This window comes from Trachurus trachurus, assembly GCF_905171665.1.
Source record: "Trachurus trachurus genome assembly, chromosome: 16".
Lineage (NCBI taxonomy): Eukaryota > Metazoa > Chordata > Actinopteri > Carangiformes > Carangidae > Trachurus > Trachurus trachurus.
In genome coordinates this window covers 25071011-25096452 of record NC_139902.1, presented here as the reverse complement: position 1 = coordinate 25096452, position 25442 = coordinate 25071011, and the positions used below count along the sequence as shown (strand labels likewise).

The following is a 25442-nucleotide window of genomic DNA, read 5'->3' as shown; positions in this document are numbered from 1 at the left end:
TGCGCCGCGGAGTTCCCTCTGTTTTGAAGTGGTAACAACCAAAACATATTATTTCATCTGTGCCTTTTGCTCGTTGTATAACCTCATAAATGCACAATGTTATACACAAAGCCATGAAAAGCAAAAACCAGACTGTAGAAGCCATGGACGCTAAATTTACAGTGTTAGGTGAAAACAAACATCAGATTAAGGAGTTTTTGTAGTTTTGCACCCAAAGTAAAAAACTACATTTCTCATATTTTTGCAGTTGGCCACGTCAGTATTGCGTCATATTGTCCTTAAAGTAATTTGTGTTGTGATTCACAGGTTCTCTGGGTACAGAGGCAGCTCAGGTATTACAGAGAAAAGCGGGTTCCTGTGACGGGACTGAAACACAGTGTCATTAACAGTAAGTTCAGTTTTTTCCTTTTATTTTCTACCTTGAACTTGGGTTCACATCTGCATTTGTCTCTAACATGTAACACAAGATGTGATTTTACGAGCCTTAAGGTTTCCCACATGTTACAAAAAGTAGGTTTTCTTGGCTCCAACCTGACCAGGAGGTAAAGCCATGTGTTGACCGGTGAGTCAGTGGCATGAGTGAATACAGTTGACACCATGCAGTCTTGGCATTCATTGGTCAAAATAAAAAAAGGATTGGAGGTATTGAACGATGGACAACAGCTATTCATTTCACACCAAGGTGCCAGAACACCTGGGGCTGAGCGAAGGGGAAACATCCTAAAGAATGTGAAAGACAACAATGAATGAATTCCTGCTATAAAATGTGCTATAAGGGAACAGAAGGAAACTGAGAGATGACAGGACCATGTAAACAACATATATGCAATGACTACATCGGTACAGGATCTATTTCAAGCTTTTTAAGCCTCCTTTGTTTAATTTATTTTAAAGGTAGACAGATATATTATGTAATAATACATTGATTATCTTTCTAGTGTTGTGATGTATCTAGCAATTATTGTTGCTAGAGTTAATTATGTCATATAACAGGATCAAATTAAGGTCAGGTCTGGAAGCGTGGACATATAGGTGTGACAACTGATTGTTTAAAACAATGAGATTCATGCAGCAAAGTGTCAAACTTTTGAAACCGCTACATGTACAGTACATTTACTTATAGTTTAGAGAAAGGAGACTGACAACCTGACTACCTCCCATCCACCTTTACATGAGCCAACATACACCATCTGCAGAGAGGAGAGGAAGAATGTAGCTACTATACTGTATGTATTCAGCCGAAGACAGAAGAACAAACTCCAAAGAGGAGAGTGAGCGGAGAAGTCCTCCGCTGCAGGTGTAATCCAAATACATGAATGTCCTCGAGACAGCAGACAGACAGCAGACCCTTTGCAGACTGTCTCAGAGCAGAGCCTCCTGTCAGGAAATCTACCCACTAAGAACACAAAGAAAAGGATCTCCAGCTTATTCCTAGTGATAATAATGATCCAGTAACTCCATCGTGTTACAGTGAAAACTGTAAGCAGTACATTAAATCTCTCGAGGTCGAGGGTTGAAAATATGCTGTTGAAAGAAAATAGATGAGTAGAAGTACTGTATATCGAATGAAATGAGACAGTTATGACAGTTTTTCATTTTATAGCTCTCTCAAATCTTCCTCAAAGTCTGGGCTGTTTCAGTAAAACACGCTAGCTTTAATTAAGCTTCGAGATACATTTATTTTTGACTTTTTGGCTTATTATTTTGCAAGTGACTCAACAACAGTTTCAAAGCTTTTCAAACACTGTATTAGTGTAATGTGTTGTGTACAAACAGGCAGAAGAAGATGCACTCAGAATGTGATTATTTACACGGGCGAGAGCAAAATAAAAGTGAGAAAGAAAAACGTGTCAAAAATAAAGCTCTTGTGAATAAATTACCATGTATTCACGGCTTTAAAAATACTTGTAGTAACTACATTGTGGGTTTCAAAGGTTTTGGATAGCTGCAACCTGAGTGTAACACAACAAATTAGTTTGCAGTGTTAGAAATCCACAGGATGGCAGTGATACCAGAGGCACTTTTTACCTGCTCAATTTACTACCTTTTTAAGTAGTTGAGTCTTTCTTCCAGCTGAACATCTAGATACTTTAGTTTTAGAAGTGGTTCACAGTGTCAGGCTGCTTAACATTTGTTCAGCCTTTTTCTCTGATTCCTTAAGATCCAGACATGTGATGATTTAAATCCATCATCTGGTTGAAAACGACCATGGCCTAAAAAAAAAAGGTTTATCAAAATGTGGCTTTAGACTGGATAAAAGTTGATTTTGATGAACAAACCACAATACAGACATATGCAAAGGCCATATGACGTCATTTACAATCCGATTTTTTCTATATTTCCTGAAACGTTTGGGATAATGTCCTTACACATCTCATATAGTCATAGTGTCGTCATTGTCCAACATTTTCAGACATTTCAGTGTGGAAAAGTTACATATTATTGTTATTATATTGTTTTTTTCCCCACTTTATGGCAATGAGCCTGTCTGATGAAACCAGTAAAACAGCAGCTGTCTTATGCCTGTTTAAAATCTTACGCCATACATGTGTATACCTTTAAATCCAGTCATATGCATATCCTTGTATAATATGTGCGTGCACTGGCAAGTGCTGGATGTGTTTGTTCAAGAATGTCCTGGCTCACATCCTGCTGTTCTCGTCCTCACTCAGCTGCTGCTCTGACAGACAACGGAGAAATGAGGACGAGAGAGAAGGATGAAAAGACAAAATGTACACTGCAGTTGTGTTTATTCATAAATGAGGGGAGAGACAGAAAGAGGAATGCACTTGTCCATTTTGACCTGAATGGACTTTTAAAATCAAATGTTTCTTAGTATTTCTGAATAAAAAGCTGCCAGTGTTCATTATTGTGTGTGCCAGTTTAAATGTTTCAGTCTTCTTTCCAAACACTGTTTCTTGGCAGAAGGAACAAGCCTCAATGTAGCTTTTAAAGCACACGATACCATTATTAATATCAATATTAGCACTATTGGTACAATGGTAGGTTGAATGATATGCATATTGGAAAATAGCAAGTTTAACATTTCATTTTCACTGAAAAAAATATAATGATATCTTACCAAACACATACAGTATGTTCCCATGGGGTGTATAGGATTTGTAGAGCAGGGCCTCGGTGTAGCAGCACTATGCTCATTGTTTCGTTTGTGGTATGTTGTGACGCATATGTTTATTATATTAATATAATTTTTTTCTGTTACTAGATATGACTGTGTTCATTTTTTTAGACAAGTGCTTTTCTACCATGGCTTCTTGTTAACTGCAATATGCTACTGTCCGTGTTGCTGGTCTCTCTATCACAGTCTGTTTGGGTCGACTGCATTTTGGATTGGGCTCAATTATCCTCAGGTCTGTTTGGATCTGGTCTGACTGTGCTCACTTTTTTTTTCTCTTGTTTAAAAATGCATTTAAAATGCATATCAAGGCCAGGGAGGTTTGTCATGGGTCTGTTTTGGATTCGGTCCCACAATTCAGTCCCACACAGAGCTCTGGATTATAGTGCCAAACAACTGTAACACTGCAATCAGATAATACGGTGGTTTTCCTGTCTGATCAATCTAAGAGCCAATTTTGGATTCAGTGTCAGTTACACACTGTGGGAAACCCTGTAAGACTCTCAAATGATATCTTTAAATAACATCTGAGACTCTTATATTTCTGGTATTTCATTGGTGTTAGCCATTCTAACAACACTGTGTATATGCCTCAGACATCTATGGGTTAATTTTAGAATTTATGTTCACATGCTAAGACCTAATTAAAGTGTAGAAAGCTAATGTGTCAGTAATTACTCGGTTCACAGAGAGTACTGAACCACGGAAAGTTGCATACTGAATGGAAAGGTTCAGGAAACAGTACATTTACCATTACACCCCTAATTAAAGAACTATATGTTTTATTCAGAAAACCCTTATTAATGACACCGGTGACCATTAAGTGAACTATAATAAACATCTTGTTGCTATACTGGTAAAGGGTAAGGTTCCAAGATATGTAGATCCTTGATTTATCCAAGGGGAAACTCACTTGTCCAGCAAATCATTAGTAATAAGAACAGTAATAATAAACAATAATAATTTAATGAATCCATTCAGAGAACCTGATGCTATAACTAATATTACACTGTTATTAAAGTATGATGACAGATTACTGCCGAGCACTGCACAGTTGTAAAACAAAGTGTGAAGATGAGATGGGATTTATAAAGCGTAATATCCCTGCATGAATCAAATGCCCTACTCGTATTGGCCCTATTTTTTTCCCCAGTGTTACAATGAGTTCACACATTTTCTATTGAAAAACCCCCCCAACAACGATTAGCCTAATACATGTCAATGGCTCCACATTCTTTCATAAAATCCATTTTATACAAAAGAAATACATTCATGTGTGTTAGTGTGCAACATTTTATTACAGCAAGTTCAGACAGAGAGATCCCCATTAACAATTGGTGTGATATTGATGTGTGAATCCTGTAATGCATACTGTGTATTATGAAACAAACTGGTTCACATCCATCGTACGTGAGAAGAGGAGTGAACGGCAGTGAGATGGAGTGATGTGCTGGGGAACAGGATGTGAGGAAAGAGAGAGAGAGAGAGAGAGAGAGAGAGGCAGTGAGTGTGACATGTAGTGTATGTAGAGAAAGGTGCGGGCCTTGATGAGCCGATAGCACATTCATAGACAGCGAGCCAAGCTGTGCTGCAGCAATGATATGCTAATGATATGCTAATGATATGGTAATCTGCCAACAGTATTCCACCTCACTGGAGGGAAAGGCAATCTGGGAGGCCTTTCACCATTGGTTGGTGACCAGGGACTTCCTGAAATCATAGTTCAAGACAAGAAAACACACACACATGCACTCACACACGCACACACACACATGTAATGGATCTGTGCGTCTACTGCAGGTTCCCAGAGGAGGTACCATGCAACTGACAGGCAGCCTGAGGAGAATACGAGTGACCAGTCCCTCACCTTCAATGACCCGCTCTGGCCCATGCAGTGGGAACTGGTGGGTGTAATTGTGTGTTTCTGTTTGTGTGTTGTGTGTGTGTTCACTGGGCTTATCAGGAAGTATCTCTCTCTCTCTCTCTCTCTCTCTCTCTCTCTCTCTCCCTCCTCTCAGCTCTTGTCCTCATGGTGACGGATGTTCCTTTGACAGGCATAAGTCAGGCAGGCTTTCATGTGTGACTGGAGAGAGAGAGAGGAGTTGGAGGGAGGCTGGGAGCTTATGGAGGGAGAAAGAGAGAGAGAGAGAAGGGAAGAGACGAGGTGAAGTGGGGTTGTCCATGTTAAACTCAGACAGATGTCGGGGATTGATGAGGCTTGGAGTAACACTGACACACAACTGGGTTGCAACAACAAGACAAGCTCATCCCTTCAGCAGAGACTTGTTCTCTCTGTTTGACCAACGTGTGTTTGTGGAGACCAGCAGGAGCACAGACCGGCTGTATTTTGGGAGTGAAATGTGATTTTTTATTTTTTTTATCTTCTTTGAATACAAGCACAAAACATCAGCTTCAGTCCAAACTGTTCAGCACTTCACTTCATTACAATCCTTCATTCCCATAATAATCAGAATTAGATCTCAACCAGAATAAAACACCTCTCATCAGTCCTTGATCGTAATAATAAGCTCCTTTTGAAAGACATTTGAATCCATTCAGAATAAAAGTCCTTGTGTAAGCCAAAGGATACATGTCTTTGTGTAAATATTTTTAAAGATCACATATTTTTCTTCTATCCATTTTCTCTCAGAGGTGCACTTAAATTAAATCAAAGATGTTCCCCTGGGCAGATGTACCACTACCTCCCCATCCTTTCTCTTCTTCTGTGAAATCTTTACCAATTTTCTGAGTTGTACATTCTTCTCAGAATAAGAGATATTTGGTCATTTTGTGGAGCTAAACAGAAAGCTAAATAATAACTAGAAAACGAAAGCATTTCCTGCAGGAAATGCATGTGAATGCTGAAAGCAGCTGGATGCTATTGCTGAGGCAATGCTGAATGAGCTGAAGAAATTGTTGAAACAATGAGTTAGCTGAAGAAACTGCAGAGGCAATGTTGAAAAAGGCTAAAGCTAAAACATAAAACTTGAAGGCTGAGAGATGAATGTCTTTCTATGGGCGAAAGAAAGAAAAATACAGAGAGGGGTAGAAAGAAAGAAATAAGTAAAAAGACAGAGAAAGGGTATAGAAAGAAGAGAGAGAGAGGGGCATGGATAGATAGAAGGTAGATAGAGATAGAGAAGGGTAGAAAGAAAGAATGAATGAAAGAGAGAGAGAGAGGGGTAGAAAGAAAAAAAAGGAAGGAAGAAAGAAAAAGACAGCACACTAATAAGCTTTCTAAGATAAACCCTTGCAATATTCATTACATTCACTACACAAAGTTGTGAGATAATAAGGATGTAATGGGGCTTCTTCTTAAAAATGTGTCTTTGAGTCTGCACCAGTAGCAAACCTGGAGTGGAGAGAAGACTGAGTGCTGGTTTAGCTGGTTTAAAATCTATCTCAGGCCCTCTGATAAATTTCGCCCCCACAAGGTAAATTATGCCACTGTCATCTTTACTTCCATAATTCTTACATTGACAGATTATGCTAGAAAAGCATACATTTATCCCACACGTACGTACGGTATGGAAGATCTTTGTTATGGTATTGTAAGTTATCTTGACGCACACACACAGACACACTCACACAGCAGGGCAGCAGGGCTCAGCCAATCAACACTGCGGATGCTCTTGATTGACATGTGAGGGTGGAATCTGACAGAGCCAGGAGGAGGAGGAGGGGGAGGCGGAGTCAGGGATTCACCAGGGCAACTGGCAACAGATTGATTGACACCTCAGCTCCGGGGGTAAGATGGGAGAGGGGGGTGGGAGTCAGGATGGGGGCGGCGGGTGTTAGAGACAGAAATGCAGGAACTTATCAGGCAAAAGCCACAAATAAATCAGACTTAGGTTCTTTTTGGCAGTGGTTCTCAAACTTTTTTTACATCAAGGACCCCTAAACAGACACAAATTAGACCCCCTGTTGGACAAAATTAAAAAACAAACACAAGAAATACACATATATTTGTTCTGAGATGTAAAATGTACGTTCAAATTACTGCCAATGGCATGCATTTTTGGAAAAACATTCAAGTAATTTCTGGAAAAAAATGTAATATTTCTGGGGAAAAAATTTGGTTAAATTTTGAGAAAAAGTTGGAGACCCCCTTTAACCCACCCACGGACCCTTACTCTATAGGAATGTGAGTAATTAGAAATATATGCATTGCTCACACATACATTGTTGTTAATGGGGAGGGAGCTTCTCAAAAGAGTCAGGTTATGCAATCTGACTTTAACTCTGCAGTTTGATTACATAAACTGAGCAATAGAGGAGGATTATCAATAATTCAACTATCAAAAGAATGTAAAGTATTCTCAAAGTTAAGGACATCTCTCTCTCTCTCTCTCTCTCTCTCTCTCGCTCTCTCTCTCTCTCTCTCTCTCTCTCTCTCTCTCTCTCCCTCTCCCTCTCCCTCCCTCCCTCCCTCTCTTGCTCACCCTCCTCCTCTGCTCTCATTCTGTTGTGTTTAATCAGCCTCTGGTGGGTGTGGATATTGATTGAGGGTCAGTAATCTGCTCAGGGTTGGTAGCCTGCCAGGGACCAGACATGTGTGTGTGTGCACATGTGTGTGGGTCTATGTGTCTACATAGGGATGTCCAAAATATGTGTTGGGGAATATGCAAACTATAGGCTAAGTGGTGGTTGGGGGGGAAAAATGGCTAAATGTGTGTATTTGAATCAGGGGCTGATCCAGTTATTGTTGGTGAGTCATGTATAGACAGAGACTCCACTGTATCCGTCCTTAGTCCAGCTCCTCCAGAGGAGCTTGTTTCAAAGCTGCTAAAATCCATACAGCATCCTGGACGTGCTTGCTGTGGATGATGGTTTGTGTGTGTGTGTGTGTGTGTGTGCGTCTGTGGGAGAGAGAGAGAGAGATTATGTGTGTGCGTGTGTTTGCACACTGTGGCTGAGGGGCAGTTGAGATAAAAGCCGAGAAGCAAGAGATATTGTTTTGTTGTCGTTCTGTTTGCATTTGTGTCTTCTGCATAGAGTCAGTGTGAGTGTGTGTTTGTTTTCTGCCCAAGTGTTGCATGAACTTTTTTTTGCAACTCTGTATACATGTATCTGTGTGTGTGTGTGTGTGTGTGTGTGTGTATGTATGTGTATGTGTTGGAGAGAGCTAGTTGTGTTCTAGTGCTTCAGCGAATGATTATAACTCTGTGCACGTGTGTGTTGAGTGAGTGTTCAAGATGCCTCTGTGGGTTTATAGCCAAGTTCACAAAGATGTGTGTCTGTGTGTGTCTGTGTACCCTGAGTCTGTGTGTGTGTGTGTGTGTGTGCGTGCGTGCGTACTCCCCAGGGCCGGTCCTCGTGCTCTGGTGGACGTTAGCTTGCTAGCTGCCTCCATTCATCTGCTTTATTCTCACACACTACAAAGCAGCTCTGCTCCCCAGATGCAACCCCCCAAAACACACAACAAACACGCGCACATACACACACAGACACACACAGACACACTACCCCCCTACGAAGCCTTTTTTCCCCATTGTGCTCTCTCTTCCTCTCTTTCTCTCCCTCTCTTCATCATGATAACAACAACAGAGTTGAAGCCTCTTGAAACACTCACTTTGAATATCTAATTGGTTGTGCTCGTGTGTGTGTGTGTGTGTGTGTGTGTGTGTGTGTTAGTAAGTTAGTTAGTATTGGTGTGTGTGTGTGTGTGTGTGTGTGTGTGTGTGTGTGTGTATGTGTGTGTTGGGGGGGGGGGGTGGTTAGGGGAATTTTAGGGGCATTTTGGTGAGAACAGTTTGTTCACTACCTTTTGTCACTGTGTTTATGAGTGTACAGCTTTGTGTGTATTAAGTATGTCGAGTGCCTGTGATTGTGTGTGTGTGTGTGCAGTATGCTTATGAAGATAGGATATGCAGTACTGTATGTAGTTTGTGGGACACCAAGGCTCATGGGAAATCTCACCATGCTGGGGTCACTGCTGTACACATGTGTGCAGATGTGTGTGTGTGTGTGTGTGTGTGTGTGGGTGGATTTGTATTTTGAGGTGCAGGGATGAAAGACACCAAACACACAGATTGTGTCTGAGTGCAACAACCTACAGGGATGTGCACACACTCCCGCTCACAAACACACACATCCCAACGACCCACAGTGAATACACATATACTGTATATCCATTCATGCACATATAGCACAGAACCACAGAAAGTATGATCACTCACAGTTTGTAGATCATAGCGAAGCACATTGGGTCGTCAATACAGAGGTGAGGTCCCATGGTAGAAGTTTGATTTTGTTGATTCAAAACATATCGACTTTTGGCTCATTTTCAAAAGACTAAAAACAAAAACAAATGAATGTGTCATGAGTATGAAAAAAAACTTGTTTGTTGCTAGGCATGTCACAATTATTACAAAATCGCCTGGTCGCAATTGATTCAGCAGGCAGCAATTATTTTGCATGTTTCCATTCATCTGTCTCAAAACAGCTGGATGAAACTAGCAGAAATGTCATATGTCCATCACTATGTCCTTGTCTTTTTCCAAGTTTGAGGTCTGAATGATCCTCTTTTAATGACATCATCACATTGTGCCTCTTCTTTCTGCTGTGGTTTAATGACATATGGGTGGAGCATCACAGGCTGTTTATCTCGAGGAGCTTAATTTCTGATATTCAATATTTAGTTGCAAAGCTTTGTTTAGGATTATAGTTTTATAAAATGATCAGAAAAGACAATTAAATCAATCGTCAACTAAAATTTCATGATTGTGACAGCCATATTTGTTGCTTTAGCTACAATGACGACAACACTAAAGGGATAGTTGGGGTGTTTTTGACGTGGAGTTGTGTGTGGTACGTTACATCACGTGCAGTAACTCTAATTGGCGCACTCTCAGTTAGGAGATCTGAGCAGGAGTGGCAGAGCAATGTGTTGCTTTTTTCACAGCATAAAAACACACACAGAAACAATCCAATATCTGCTGAATGTGCGCTTCATGTAGAATATTTATACAGCGGTTTATCTTCCAGTGAAAAAAAACATTTTCCTTTGGCACTACATTTTTCTCAAACACTCAAAGCTGTAGCCACAGGTTGAAGCACAGCTCTCTGCCAGATTTCTAGTATTGTCTTTTAAGAGTACTTATGTATTTTCCTGCAGAATAATGTACAACTGATGAACAGATCAATATCCTCTTTTACTAATGAAAGTTGTATTTGCAGCAGTTGTATTTGTCTAATTGAACATAACACCATGTACTGTAATGTCCATTTAAAATTCAGCATTCTGAAATGTTTTGATGGAAAATGCAACATTATATAACGCGGAGAAGAGGCTGGGGCAGGATGGGTGTCATGTGAGCAGGTGGGAGTCGGTCCACCTGAGGCAGGCAGGTGACTGGGTCAGGTGGGGTAAGCAGGAGCAGGTGAGAACTTGCAACAAGGCAGATGTTTGAAATGTGCGCTGCTGCGGCCTCTAAAGAGGGAGAGAGAGAGAAAGAGACCGGAGAGAGAAAAGGAGGAAGAGGATGATGCAGATGATTGCACGACAGGGACGAGCAGGTGGAAACACAAGTGCAATTTCATGCCAAGCGGAGTACCAAAATTACACTGCACCACCTGATCTGCATAAACACAACCTCTGCTTTACTAAACCAGAGAATGTGCAAACAGGTGCAGATTCTAAATAACTAAATAGTTCCCAATGAAAGTGGTCTGGCATCAGCGTTAGTGTAACCACCGGCTTTGCACGCACAAATAGAGATCATAGATTGCTGTTAGTGAGCGACGCATTTGTTCATTTATTAACCATTTATGTGTGTGTGTGTGTGTGTGTTTAGTTTTCACAGGGCGAGTACAACTCCAGTGGGTTGGACATGAATGTGATGCCGGTTTGGAGCAAAAACATCACGGGTCACGGAGTGGTGGTCAGCATCATTGATGATGGTGAGTTCAACAAACGCACTCGCACACGCGTTCTCGGACTGATTGGATATTTTAAACGGCTGCACAGGTTCGCTCTGCATATTAAATACAACGATTATACAAACGTGGGTTTTCTTCTAAAAATAAGAGCGTTGTTGCGGCGTGTTTTTGGAATATTTTTTTACACAGTCTGCTTTTTGTGCGGTGTTTTGCAAAAATGCAGCGTGATTAAAAGACTTTTACATCGGAGAGGACTTGTCAAGTTTGGTGTGATGAAGCTGAACTCTGGCCCCCCTCAGTGGAGAGGGTGAATGATTTATGTTATGCCCCCCTGTCCCCCCCCCTTCCCAAAATTCACCACCATCATCATCTTCGTCTCAGTCACGCCACAATGAGAATTCATTTCTCTCTGATTGCTGGGATATCTGGCAACAAGGGAAATGAGAGAGCGGCATCTTATGGGCTCATTCATCAAGAACTAATTGAAGCCTCACTAGTCTCAAGTGCTGATAGAGCTGGAGTAGTGCTGGAGTGTGCTGCTTGTATGTGTGTGTGTGTGTGTGTGTGTGTGTGTTAAAGTGTTCATGTCACACTTTTTTTTTTTTTTCATCAAAGTGCCTCTGACTCTGCAGTACACCTATACAGGTGTCGCTATTCTAAAAAAAAAAAGGTGTGTTAATTTTCTACACTAGTATCATGCATGTGAATCTGCCGTGTGTCAGTTTTCACATCAGTGTCTGACTGTTTTTCCATGAAAGATGCCGCTGTGGACAGAGGGCCTTCTCTCCGCTCTGCATCCCTCTGCATACAGACAGAGCCTGTGTGTGTGTGTGTGTGTGTGTGTGTGTGTGTGTGTGTGTGTGTGTGTGTGTGTGTGTGTGTGTGGGGTATGGGTGGCGAGGAGGGGCGGAGGGTGGATACAGAATGAGCAGGCAAGCAAGAGAGAAAGAGAAAGAAATTAAATAGAGGAAGGATATAGAGGGAAATGTCAGGAGAAAGCATGAGCAAAAAGGATTCGGAGAGGGGGCGAGTGTGTGTGTGTGTGTGTGTGTTAATGTTCGTGTGTGTGTGTATGTGTATGAGACAGAGAGTATTAGACTTGCACCACTGAATCTCCTCTCCTCTGAGGCTATTGTACTCTGCTCCACCTCTCTGTATTGATTCCACTGGGCAAGAGCGTTCTCACTCTTTCTCTCCGTCTCTTTCTTTCTCTTTCGCTCATTTCTTGGTCTTTTCCTCTTCTTTTTTCTGTCCCTTCTTTGTTAACTAGGAGGTGACTTCTTTTTCTGGCCAATCGTCTTTTCTTCTTCTCCTTCTTCTCTTCCTTCTTCTTCTCCTTCTTCCTCCTCCCCCTCCTTTCTTCTCCCTCCCTCCCTCCCTCCCTCTTGGACAGTCTGCCTCTCACAGCTGAAGGATCATGTACACGTTCACCTTTAGCCACCTTTCAATCGATGCCTATTGATTTTAATATCACAATGAAATAAATTATTTTTCTTTGAGTGAAAGCGCACCCCCCCACTCCCCACTCCCTCATCCTCCTCCTACTGCTCTTCCCTCTCCTCCTCCACCTCCTCCCACCCTCTCTTCCTCCTTCCTTCAGTTTAGTCCCTCTGTTTTAGAAGTAATGTAATTGGCATCTGCGGCCAGTCCTCTACAGGCACTGAATCACGTTCACTGTGCCATCTTCAATTTGTGTGTCTGTGTTTGGGTTTTTGCTTCTGACTCTGCTCTTTCAGACTGTTTTCTCATTGTTGCACCATTGGATAGATTTGCTTTATCTGTCTTTTATTGTTTGACTTCCTGAACTCTAGTACGACACAGCTCAGTAAATCCAGTGAGTGCACGCACAGACACACAACACACAGTGTTGTGCTTAAACCGTACTTAGTGTCTTATCTTCACACAAGTTGCCATTTGTCTCTCACTTCTTGTGCTTGAGAATGTGCAAACATTTAAAGCCACTCCTGATCATGTGTACCAGCACGTGTAATCGCAAGTAATTCCTGAGTTACAGACACACAAACCAAGTCTGCTGTTCAACCATGCAAGCTCAATTGATAGATTGGCACCGTGTTTCCTGAAGACATGTGTATCTGTGCTTAAATTAAAGGGATAGTATGTGTTTTTCGAGGCAAATGCAGAGACTGCTTGCCGAAAAACTGCCCCCGACGGAAACACGCATCAGCGGTTTTGCATGAATTTACCTCGAAAACAACTCTGTCTCGTAACGTTCTGTTATTATCTCATAGTGTGGTGAATGTGCAGGTCACAACTTGTCCACAAGAGCGTTTTGGAGTTGTTGGGTTGTGTATTTGATGAGTTTGATGAGGGAAACCAAGAAATCCCATGAGCCTCCATAGCATAGCTCTGAGCAGCTCGCGGCTCTGCTCCGCCGTTCTAAAAATAGCTTGCACCGACAATTAAAGGTAACAAACCTACTCCTAAAACTATAGGGATTATGGCAATGGGCCAATTTGCCAAAATGTTGAACTATCCATTTAAGAATAAGTTCATTTTTTATCCAGGTTGAAATCACATCATTAATGACTCTATTTGGTCTTATTTCTCTGCTGAACACCTGTGGTTCCTTATATGTTAATAACATTCAGTTGTAATCAGTCTTCATTGAAAAGAACTCAGTCCCATTTATTTAGATTAATTTAACAAAAACACTTTTTTAATTTCTGTTAGAAATGCAAAAACCAAACTCGCTGGGGCTTAATGTGTGTGTTTGTCTGGACTGCAATTCTTCTTAGATATTTAGCTAAGTAAACTTTTTCTTGTGCCTCACTGTTATTTCGAGCCAATTGTGAAAGTGGCAGAGAAAACAATATGGTAGAGTGAAATTTGACTGTAGGGTTTCCATTTCTGACACGTTCGCAAGAGAAAACGTGACAGTCAGTATGTTTGTGAGGTCACAACGGCATCATGTCAACTAATCCCCTCCCTGTGTGTGCAGGCGGGAGGCATTAGCCGTGATCCAGATCAATAGAACATACTAATTCTGTTCTAGTATCTACAGGAAATGATAAAATACGTGCAGTGTCAAAGGTCCATCAGACGGCGACATGGAGTGTCAGTGCAAATTAATCTTTACTGAGGAAAAAAAGGGAAATGCTGCGTAAATCCAATGTTGTCTTAGGAGCTCTTTCATCACTACACACAATTTATTTACAATTTGTCCAGTCTTAAGCAGCTGCTGCATTTTGCTTTGTGCATTGTATTATGGGAGATTGTTTGCATCAACAGCATTCTCACAAATGGACAGTATTCAGTCTCTCTGCTTTTCAGTGTGTTTCACTACAATCTATGTAGTAGCGGTATGGTTTTGGGACATGGCATTAACCAAACATCACTTGATGGCACAGGTCATTTGACATGAGGTACCTGCACTAGATCTGGACAGGCAGCTTCCAGTTGTGAGCAGCAGCACAGAAGTCGAACAACGTGCTGCTGTGGACGGGACCGTCTGCAAAAAATCGTAAAGAAAAGAACCAAGATCAGTTGATCAGTGTGCGCTTTAATTATTGTATTTTCATGGCTTTATCTTGTGGTCAAACAGCCTTTTCCTGTGGAGCTACAGTTTGTGAACCGATGAACTGTTCAATCACAATGCACAAGTGCTGAATTACTATGCACAAGCGCACCTACAGCGTGCACTGCATTCCCCTGCAGATTAACTGTTTGAGCCAGACTGAGGTAAGGGTTTGACGGCAAGGTAAAGCTGTGAAATTATTCAAAATAAAGCCGACACTTCATCTGATATTGGCTTTTTTCTTTTTTTTTTCCTGCGTGCATTTTTAAAGTGGCTAAAACACAGTTTTGCCGCCGGCCCCATCCAGAGCAGTATATCACTCAGCCCCATGTCAAATAACCCAAACTGTCACTGTAACCTTACTGTGTGTCTTTATCTTTTGTAACTCCACTAGGACTTTGTAAAAGGACATCGTTGACCATATTTGGCATTCTGTGGGAGTTTCTGTATGTAAATGAGCCGGTACGTGGCATGCACAAGCAGGTGGATAAAGAGGAGGTGAGATTTATCATAGGTCACTGTATGAAGGTGTGAGCTCAGAACCATGTCTGTTAAACACAGCCTTTCTTCTTCCTATGGGCAGTACCTATACACACACACATTGTGAACGTGCTTTATGTTTTCTTTGATCAATGAGGCTCGTGAACTCTTTCATAGCAGGAATAAAAGACATGTCAGATGCTGTGTGAATCAACATAAACAGGAGTCATTAGGCTGTCGTCCACTGATTATGACCGGTGAGTGGTAAGTACGAATATAGATTCATCAGTGAAATTGCATCCACCCCCAACACCAATCTTGTCCCACGACGGCTCCATAGTGTCCTTGTCACCCTGCTATTAACACCAGCTTCTATGTATGTCCCTCATGGCCACACAGCCCAAAAACACTCCTATATCGACCAGAGTTTACACCATTGTCATTACATATCACTGGTACACAGAGAGACAGGACACAAATTAGAAAGCAGACGAGGAGGGGGTTGAAGGATGGATGGATGGATGGAGAGAGAGACAGGTTTTACACAAAGAAGAGTGAGCAGTCTCAGAGATAATTCACTGAGCTCAGTGTCCTTTAATGTGGAGCTGTTTATGTCAAACTGATTTGCAAAGAGCATAGAAATGGTCCTTTTTAAATAAGCTGCCTGACTGTGCTGTGTGTAGGATTTATACAGGTAAACATCAATTTGAGCCAATCCTGTTTTCTCTCTCTTTACTGCCTTCTGTCGCAGATGTAGACACTGTACCATTTCTCCTTTTATTATGTCTTCAGAATTAGAGACCACAGTGAGCTGAGGATGGTGGGATTTTTTATAGTTTGGAAAGCCGTCCACGGAGACAATAATGCCGGTGCTAATGCAGATGCAGAGCAGCATTTATGTTGTCGTACAGTACGTATTTATGTGTTGATGTAGGAGGTGTGATAAAAGATTTTATGGCTGATTAGGAAGGCTTACGTAGCCGCTGTAAGAGGTAGAGCTGTATTTTTGTTATTCTACAGCCCCAGCTGATTGACTTAATGAGGTGTGTCCATACAGTGTGAAAAGCTTTTATTCCGCTGTCTGCCGGTTGTTGTGCGTCACAGTTGTGCCGAGGTGGGTCAGGAGTCCTGCAGGATAGCTGCTGCTCTTACACGTCAGTGATAATGAACTTTAATATTTTCAGCTCTTTACTGTGCATATTTAATTTGCTCTCTCAGTTACGTTATTTCTTAACAGTCACCATACATCGTCGTCTGTGCCGGGGGAAATATCATCTGAAGCCTTTGCAGAGCACAATCGTTATTTAAGTAACATAAGTATTAGTCATCCTAAATACTTCCTCACCATATTTTCCAGTCCCTCACAAGAGCTGCTGTTGTGTGACTAACTGATTTGATAAAACAGTAATGACTTATTATTGTATCTAAGGGAAGGAATCCAACCATTATGTATTACAAAGAACAGCTTTTATTTGAGCACAGTACAGTTTTGGTCCATATGTGCTGACGGTAACTTACAATTGAATATTATTTCATCATATTGCGTAGTCTCAGAGCACATAATGTGTTCTCCCTTTTTTACTTTAAACCGTACAGGTCAGTGAATATGTGACAAACACACAGGCCTATGAAACCAACTGCAGGCTGTTTGAGCTTCTCCTCAGCACAAAATAAGATCAAGAACAAGTACATCTTCCACGAACCATGCAACATAATCCTTAAAAAGTATCTAAACAAAGTGGTTGCCAAGCAACACAGGGGTACCTCCACAACTTTCGCATATTTAGATCACAATGGCATCAAACAGGACTTGGATGTATTTTATTTTTATAATAGGTTTTTGGATTCGTCTTTATAGATAGAAAGACTTAAATCTTGTGTATTTTCTCCTTACAGACTGTTTTCAACAGCATTGGTAATTGTAATCAGATAAATCTCATCTTTACAATGTGTGTCTCAGTATCTTTACATCAGTGTCCATAAATACTTGTGTTTGTATGCTCACAGCGCCTATGCATCCATGCATTAAGGCAGGCTTCTGGCTTAAGTCCAAAGAGTGTCAGAAGTGTGTGCGTGTGTGTGTGTGGCTGCTTGGTAGAAATGACACTGGCCAGCTATGTAAAAGTGTGTCTGACAGGGGGAGCGACGGAGTCAGCGCTTTTTTCCCCTCCCTCCTCGCCCCCCGCTGTTCAATCCATCCAGCTGCTGTCACCACAGGGGAGCAGACAATCTATCAAGGCATCGGGATGCATTCTCCTCACCTGCGCCGCGCCTTTAATGAACAGCCAACATGATCCCGGCTGACAAGCAGGAAATGGATGTAATAAAGATTGTTTCTGCATGCTCTTTGCATCCCTGATAAATCACCTCGCTGTGCAACAGATACGGGAGCCACATGGAAATTTGATTTCACACGGCAAGGGGGAGGAAGAAGAGAGCAGTGGGGGAAAAAGAGAGCTGCTAGTGGCAGGGTCACTCTATTTTATTCCCCTTTTTTCTCCAGCGGAGCAGTGGAGCAAGGTGTGTGGGGGTTGAATGGAGGGACTGTTGTTGTTTTTTTTCTCCTCTTTTTTTCCACTCACCGACTCTCTGTTAAGCCAGGAACATGCCTCTGAGCCTGTAAGTCGACAAACAATAACAGATGACGTGTGCAGGCGTTCACATAGGTGTCCGTCATCATACCTACAGTAGACGTAACATTAATGTGTGCACTAGGGGGCAGGGCCGCATTTACCAAAAGCACAATACACAGGAGATGAAGAATAAACCTGCAGCAGATGGAGCCCATTTTAGAGCCCATCTAGATAGTCAACCCCCCCCCCCAACACACACACACACACACACACGCACACGCACACGCACACACACACACACACACACACACACACACACACACACACACACACACACACACACACACACACACACACACACACACACACACACACACACACACACACACACACACACCCTTAAAACAAACAAACAAAACAAAGCAGCCCAGTGCTTGTGGAGATCCTTCCCTTTGCACCAAGCAATATGTCATGCACACAACCACATCTACAATATACAGAAGAGTGAGAGAGGTGTATGCGGTGCTTTACTGCTGGGAGCATCTACAAGTTACAATTATCCAGAAAATCTCTTCTTTGTTTATAAGTATCTTTATAGCAGTGAGTCTCAGTGCACCTTAACTGTACACACACACCTCTCCTGTTAGCTTAGTTTATTTTTTCAAGTAGTTCAAGGGTAATTCAGCCTGTTTCCAGAACCCTTACCTTAACCTCACGGGGGTTCATGCCTCAGTGCTAACCCTCAAGCTGGACACTGGGGTTTGTGCCTAAGTGATTTGTTTTGAGTAATTTGGATTTTTAGTTTTACATTTTTTGTATATTTTTGGGGCTTTTAATGTCTTTAATTGATAGCACAGTGGAGAGAGAAAGGAAATGGGGAGGCAGAGAGGGGGAATGACATGCAGGAAAGGGCTGCCCAATGCGGGATTCGAACCGGGGCCGCCTGCAGTGAGGACTATAGCCTCAACATGGATTAATTTGAATTTTTATAATGTATTTATTCATCACAGTGACACTTTTTTTTCTTCAAGATGCAGGCAGATGTTTTAAGAAAACTCAAGAAATTAACCTAACTGTTAATAGATGGTGGTTAATAATATATATAATATATAGTACATATTAAAGACAGAAATGTTTTGTATTGCAGCACAAAGGGTAATCGGTGCAAGCATTATGTAAGACAAGAAAAGTAAGATCACATAGTTATTTCCATCTAATTTGACCCTGTTAAGATGCTTAGTGCTTTAGTGTCTAGCTCGCTAACCTAGCCTTACAAGGCTGAACTCCCTCTCATCCAGCACCAGAGGCAACTATACACTCATTGTGATTGTAAACATAAACTGTAAAGCTAATGTCAGAACCCAGTGATCCCAGTGCTCCTTGGCTTTGCATGTAACGCTTGTTTACTTCTGTATGTATTGAGCTGGTTAGCAGACCACACCACAACATTTACATTCAACCAAATTCACACTGTTTGATGCTTCTCTTGCACCTTTTTTCCCCGCATGTGCTCCGTAACCAACAGGATGAAGCTATAATCATGTCTCTCCACCTGAGACTGTCTATATAGCAAACAGGATATCACACATATGTAACACATGAGCAGGCACAGTAGTCCAAAACCCACACCGCATCACACAAACAAAACATCGCACCAGCGAGCACGTGGCCCGCTGTCCAAAGCCACAGCAGCGGTGCCCTAACAGAAAAGGGTATTCATACTGTAGAGTACAGGGAGTATGAGAGAAATGAGGGGGTGAAGAAAAGAGAATAATGATTAGAGCTGGGGAGAAATAAATGTGGGGGAGCAGGAGAAATACATGGGGAATGGAATATGGGAGAATAAAGGGAGAGTGAGATTGAGATAGGGAAAGAACGGGAGAGGGAAGAGTGAGATAGGGAGGGTGGGGTGGGGTGGGGTGGGGTGAGGGGGGGATGCAGATATGGGGGTGGGTGGGTAATTTATGATTTAATCTAATGCAGTCTGGACCTGCTGTAAGTCACACAGACCTCAGCTGGGAAAGCAAGGGAGGGAGAGATGGAGAAATCGAGAGAGAGACATTAACCTTTCCTTGAAGCGAGCGTGGAGCTGTTTTATCTGACCACCATCCACCCCTGTAATCCCTTTCTCCTCTCCACCTCTACTCCCCGCTCCCCAGACTTCACTAACTGCTTCTCCAGAGCTGCATTTCCCAAATGAGTTATGTAATAACCACGATGATCAACTTTAGTTTCGCTGAGTTTCGGAAAAAGAATCTCAAAATAAATTTGCGTCGATTTTGATTATTTTGTATCACTGATTCATACAAAATGGGTAGCGGCTGAAGCCAAGCTTTGCTCAGGTTAGTGATGCTGGGTATGTGTGTGATGCCCACATCGTCTGCCTACACCTCTGAAGTGTTTGTGTGCAGAACAGCAGAACACCAGGGTGGTGAAAAAGCAACTCGGAAGAAACTTTTAAACTTCATCAACAGAATAAAGCCCAGGGAAAGAGCTGTCAGAAAACCGCCCACACTGCTTGACTGACAGGTTATTGCTGGGAAGTGCAGAATAAAAAGGCACAAAAAAACACAGAGACAAACTCGGTAACAAAATGTGAAATTTCAAGGATTACAAAATTTCACATCAGCAAGATCATGTATGTTTTTTCATGAGCTCATTCTGTACCTCAGCATGAGGTAACAAGCAGTCACTCTGTAACCTGAGCTGCCCCAGGAATCAGTTGTTGCTGTCGGCGTCGCCACCAGCGCTTTAGGCTGTTTTTTGTACTTCTTGATAAATAAAATATAGATATAAACATAGATTTTCTGAGACCACATAAATACAGCATGCCACATACATTACAGAAGCTGCAACTTTCAGACCCAGAAAATCAGTTTGTGTCCTTTTCAAAGGGCATACAATATTTTTGGGGGGTGGAGGAGGGGCTGTGCAGTAACTGTATTCAAAAGGGAGCTTCGTAATATGCTGCATTTGAGTGAATGTCACAAATGATCACTGTGATCAATAATCGGTCGTTGCCACTGGCATCGCTGCTGGCATTATAGATGGTTTCATCTCAGTGCAGTATACAGTATAGAGGACATCTATGGTGAATAATCGCTCTCTCTCTGGTCACTCAGTATTGACTTAAATAAATGTGTTTATCCTCAAAAACAGATTCATGAGACACATGAGAGACATTATAGAATCTGTTTAACTGCTCGTCCTGACCACCAAGCTGCAATGGGTCATAGTTAGTTTCCTCTTTGAATAACTTGTTACACTAAGAACAGTTTACAATAGTCTTTATTAAAGCTTTTATGCCATTTCTGTTGTCATGCTGCAATTACTGCGTTTATTTCCAGATCACACTTCACATCACATTGTTTTCTGGTTCGTTCAGCTGACCTGTGGCCACGATGTAATAACTACGCTGAACTCTGTAGGTGCATTAGTGCGTAGGACTATGTTACCAAAGGAAAATGGTGTTTTGACAGGAAGTTAAGCTGCTGAAAATATTTTACTTGAAGTTTACATTTCAAAATATTACATCGTTTCAGCGGGTGTTCTTTACACATGTCACTTTTTTCAACACGTTGCTCTGCTAGTGTGCTGGTGCTCCCAGTCTCCTCTCATTAATGGCTGTGGTCTGCTTCAGATATACTGCAGGTAGCACACTGACCTCCAAACCTCTTTCATGTAAGTTGAAGAAAAACAGAAGTGATGGATTTACAATGCAAACAGCAATAATCCTATTAATAAGGAAAAGGACAAAACATTTGAACAGAATTAAAAGGCAACTGTGCCAATGTCAAAAAATCATGAAAATGTCTGTTTACAGCAGTTGTGGAGTGATGCTGTAGGCCTACTGTATATGTGAAATGTTTGCACTGATTGGGGCTGTAGACTATAAGGTGCTACTTGCATAGCACACCTGAACCTCCACCTGAACTGTACTGGTTCAGCAGCTTTAGAGTCTCAAAAGTCAGATGATGCAGCTGCCAAGTTTTCACAAGGAATGTGAAATAAAAACAGACAATACCTCTGTTCCCGCTGCATCTGTTTTGACCCCTCATTATGAGTGCAATGCTAAAGTGGTGGAGAACTCTTAAGTGAATATTAAGAGTTTGGGGTGAAGTGTAAAAGTGTTTGGAGTGAAGATGGAAGATCACAGAGACGGCGTCAAGTACATCCGGCTGCTGCCAATAGCGGGTAGGACCTTGATTACCAACATCCTCTGTACTTAGGATATCTGGGAAGAGACAGACGGCCCACACACACACACACACACACACACACACACACACACACACACACACACACACACATAAGAAGCAACACTGAGAGAGAGATCACACAGCAGAGACATGAGATATGAAAAGAGACCATGGAAGTTAATTGCAGGCAACATATGAGAGAAGAGCAAAAACATCTCAAGCAGTGGCTGAGCCTCCTGGAGGAGGAGCTTCTGGTTCAGGTTGCCCTCTGGCCACACCCCTTTCTTTTTTTTAGTGTCACAGCAGGCGTTTTCCATTAGATGTAAAATGGATCTATTGAAACAGCATGTTCCACATGATCTGTGTGCCGGCATCTTTTCAGTGGAGCCTTGTCAGTCACAGGGTTCCCAGTGAGAAACACTGTCAATCCAGTGGCTTCCTGCTGTGGTTCCTTGTTCTTGGCGTGGTTACACAAACGGCAGAAACCAATCCCTGCTCTCCAAAACGCAGCGAATCAGTGGAATTAGCAAATCGGGAGAGCGACGGCGGCCATGCCATGGTAATGGGCTGCACCAGCGCCTACTACTGGAGTACAACTCCGGTGTCTGCATCAGTAATCTCCCTCCAGAGAACCATTTGCCTGGATAAATATTGGTTTTGCGTTGGCCTCTGTAATGGCACCCTGTGCAGGCGGCGGGGCGTATAAGTGACGTTGTCTGTCACGCCGTTGGCAGGCTGGCGTGGGAGTCGTTGGCACATTGTGGGGTCTCTCCAACGCTCATTTGAATTCGCTCGTCCCCAATCATGCCACTACACTCGGTGACTACACACTTCCACACTCCACTTGCACACTACTCCCACTACCTGTTTGGGCGCCGGCACGCTCATTTGCATGAAATAAGATGGAAATGGAGCCCTTATTTATGCCAACAGAAATGGAGTGTGTTATTAAGGGCACTATTGTGCAAAAGAGACGGTGGCGGTAAGAATACATTACAGAGGCTATTTCTGGAGTGGCTCGAGTCACGCAGAGGGTAATGCTTTACAGGTCCCTGATGAATTCTACAGTCTGGGCGCCGACGCTCTGGATGGGCTGTGTGTATGTTTATGTGCATTTTGTATGTGAATGTGTGTATTTTTGTTTTTGCTTGTGTTTTATTGTTTGTGTCTGTGTGCATTTATCTTCAGTACTTATAACTATGTGTGTGTGTGTGGCTGGCTGTAACTTGCTGGTGAATATGATTCTAGGAGATGATCATTTGTATATTGCATGGTGATGGATGGGTTTCCTGTGATTGACAGCTCTCCATTCATACGGGCTTCATTGTGAGTCTGTTTGTGTTGTGTAGGCCGGGGAGGAGGGAGGTAGAGCTCCATTTCTGTCAGTCAGGCATTGATACTGTGGTTTGCAGAGTTCACTGGGTCATTTTTGTTTTTATACGAGGCTAAAATGGGAGGAAGAGGGAAAAAAAAAAAGGCCGTGCGGGAGCTGTTGGCCAATATTTTGTTTCACTTAATTGCAGCCTGAAATATGAGCAGATGTTAGTGAGGTGTCAAGACGATTTAAGGGAATGATCCTGTGTCTGTTTGCTGCCTGCATTCGCAACATCTTCACATATACTGTAGTCCATCTATTTGTGGTCTTTATTTTAAATCTTCAGCACCATAATGACCAAAAATAGTTGGAAATTCTTCACTGCTTCTCAGCCTTTGTGTATCTCTCTGTGTTTGTGATCTGATGATGATCATATGTATCAAATATAACGTCTTTCCCAAATCTCATCAAGACTACCACCCAACTATCTCAATCTCAGTGTGATTTTCTCATTATAACTTAATGAATGAGCGCCATCACCTACTTCTAAGTATCTTTTGCTAAAATGGCACCAATACTATTCAGCTTTGTAGTATCTCAAGATTTATATGATAGACTGACATATTAAAACTGATATGAAGATGTGCTGAGAAACCTTAATTATTCATAATTGCTGGGGACTTCTGTGCTGCAAAAAAAAACACAGTTGTTGAACAAAGGTGATGTGACCAGGAAGTATCTTAACCCCAAAACACACCCTAATTTTCTTGTCACATTTTACTAACCCCAGTGGACAGCTAGCCCTTTCTCTGATCTGACCCGACCCCACTGACCTTTCTGCATCCGTCCCCAAACCTGAACCTGCTCCACCACTAACCCTTGATTGGCCCCTGGGTGACCCATGACCTTTAACCTTATCAGATCTTGTTGTGTTCCCAGGCTGCCTCCGTGCAGCAGCGACACCATGCTGGGTAAAGATTAGGAGCTATATACTCCACTTTGTGGACGCTGCAGCTGCAGCCTGACGCAAACAAAGGAGAGAAGCAAATAAGAGAAAAAGCTGTAATTCTGTGATAATACAAAAAAAAAGAAAAGAAATTATGATTTTCTTTCTCTGCTTGGGCTTGTGTTTGCATTGGATTGTGGTCATGTCTCTTTGCATGTGGATTTAATATCTTATTTAGCAGCTGCTGGTAGTGCGAGTCTGTGATGAAGGAGCGTAGTAAAATAGAGACCAGACTTTGTTTGTGACAGCACTGCCCCGTTTTTCTTTTTCTTTTCTTGTAATAGAGTTTATTAGCATGTGAGTGGCAGCCTCGGAGCGTGTCTCATCTGTCCTCCTGAAGGGTGGCCATTTTGAAAACTGGATGTTAAAACAAGAGGACGGGGAGGGGTTGGAAAAAAAAAAACTTTCCCATTAACTGGAAATTCCCCCTCCCAGGGCTAAATTGGTGTAAATAGTATTGTTCCCCTCCCTGTCAAAGATATATGGAATGTCGTTTAGCTGATGGCTTCAGTAAATGCTCCAGCCAGGCAGGCGTACAGATATAACAGATCTGCTCCAACACTGCATCTAACCACTGGGCTGTGTAACTGGCCCTATACAGCATTTGTCATGTGACATGTGTGCGTGTCTTGTGTGTGTGGTTTGTGTGTGTGTGTGTGTGTGCATGTAGGTATACTGTATGTGCGTATTTGCGAGCATTTAGGAGATGGAAACAAAGCAATTGAAGCGAGCATGAGAGAGGGAGGCGAAGGGAAGGGAAAGAAAGGATGGAGAGCAGAGAGAGCTGTTGTTGGGAGAATGCACATCAAATAAGCTAATGTCAAGGCCAGTGTGGTCCCATAACTTCTCCATTCAACGAGAGGTCAAACTGGGGTCAAGCTCTATTGATTTCTTCCCAGGCTTTGTGGCAGTATTTCTCTCCACTAATAGCAGGAGCGGGCCTTCACCAGCGCTGGCTGGACGGGAGTTCTCTAATGTACGGCACAGAGCTATTCCTGGATTGGTATTGAAATTGTCTGTCTCCCTCACATCTCAGCGTAAAGAAACAGTAAACAATATGATGGCAGAACCAGTGTTATATGAACAGTCCTCACTAAAAGATAACACAAGTTTGAATGCATGATTTAGTTTGCATCTGTTTATCTTCTACTTGCCACGTGCATGCAGAGCCGTGTGTGTTTCCACTGTGTGTTTGCATGGGTATAAGCTTATCATTGTGTGTGTGTGTGTGTGCGTGCACGTCCATATCTGTGTGTTCCTGTGTCCGCTGGCGTGCAGTGATGGATCGCAGCAGTTCCCTGTTTACCTAGCCTCATG

The 25442-nt window shown here is 42.3% G+C and overlaps 1 protein-coding gene across 1 annotated transcript in view; it reads left to right on the top strand.

Annotated features, from left to right (window-relative positions):
- LOC310999766 (PC3-like endoprotease variant B) overlaps window positions 1-25442 on the top strand; it is a gene marked incomplete at both ends in the record, with an annotated part of 161223 nt that overhangs the window by 29537 nt on the left and 106244 nt on the right. Inside the window, 2 exons of the mRNA XM_083990320.1 lie at window positions 4937-5040; window positions 10933-11038. Coding sequence (XP_083846446.1) covers window positions 4937-5040; window positions 10933-11038 — 210 coding nt within the window. The remainder of the gene's footprint in view (window positions 1-4936; window positions 5041-10932; window positions 11039-25442) is intronic.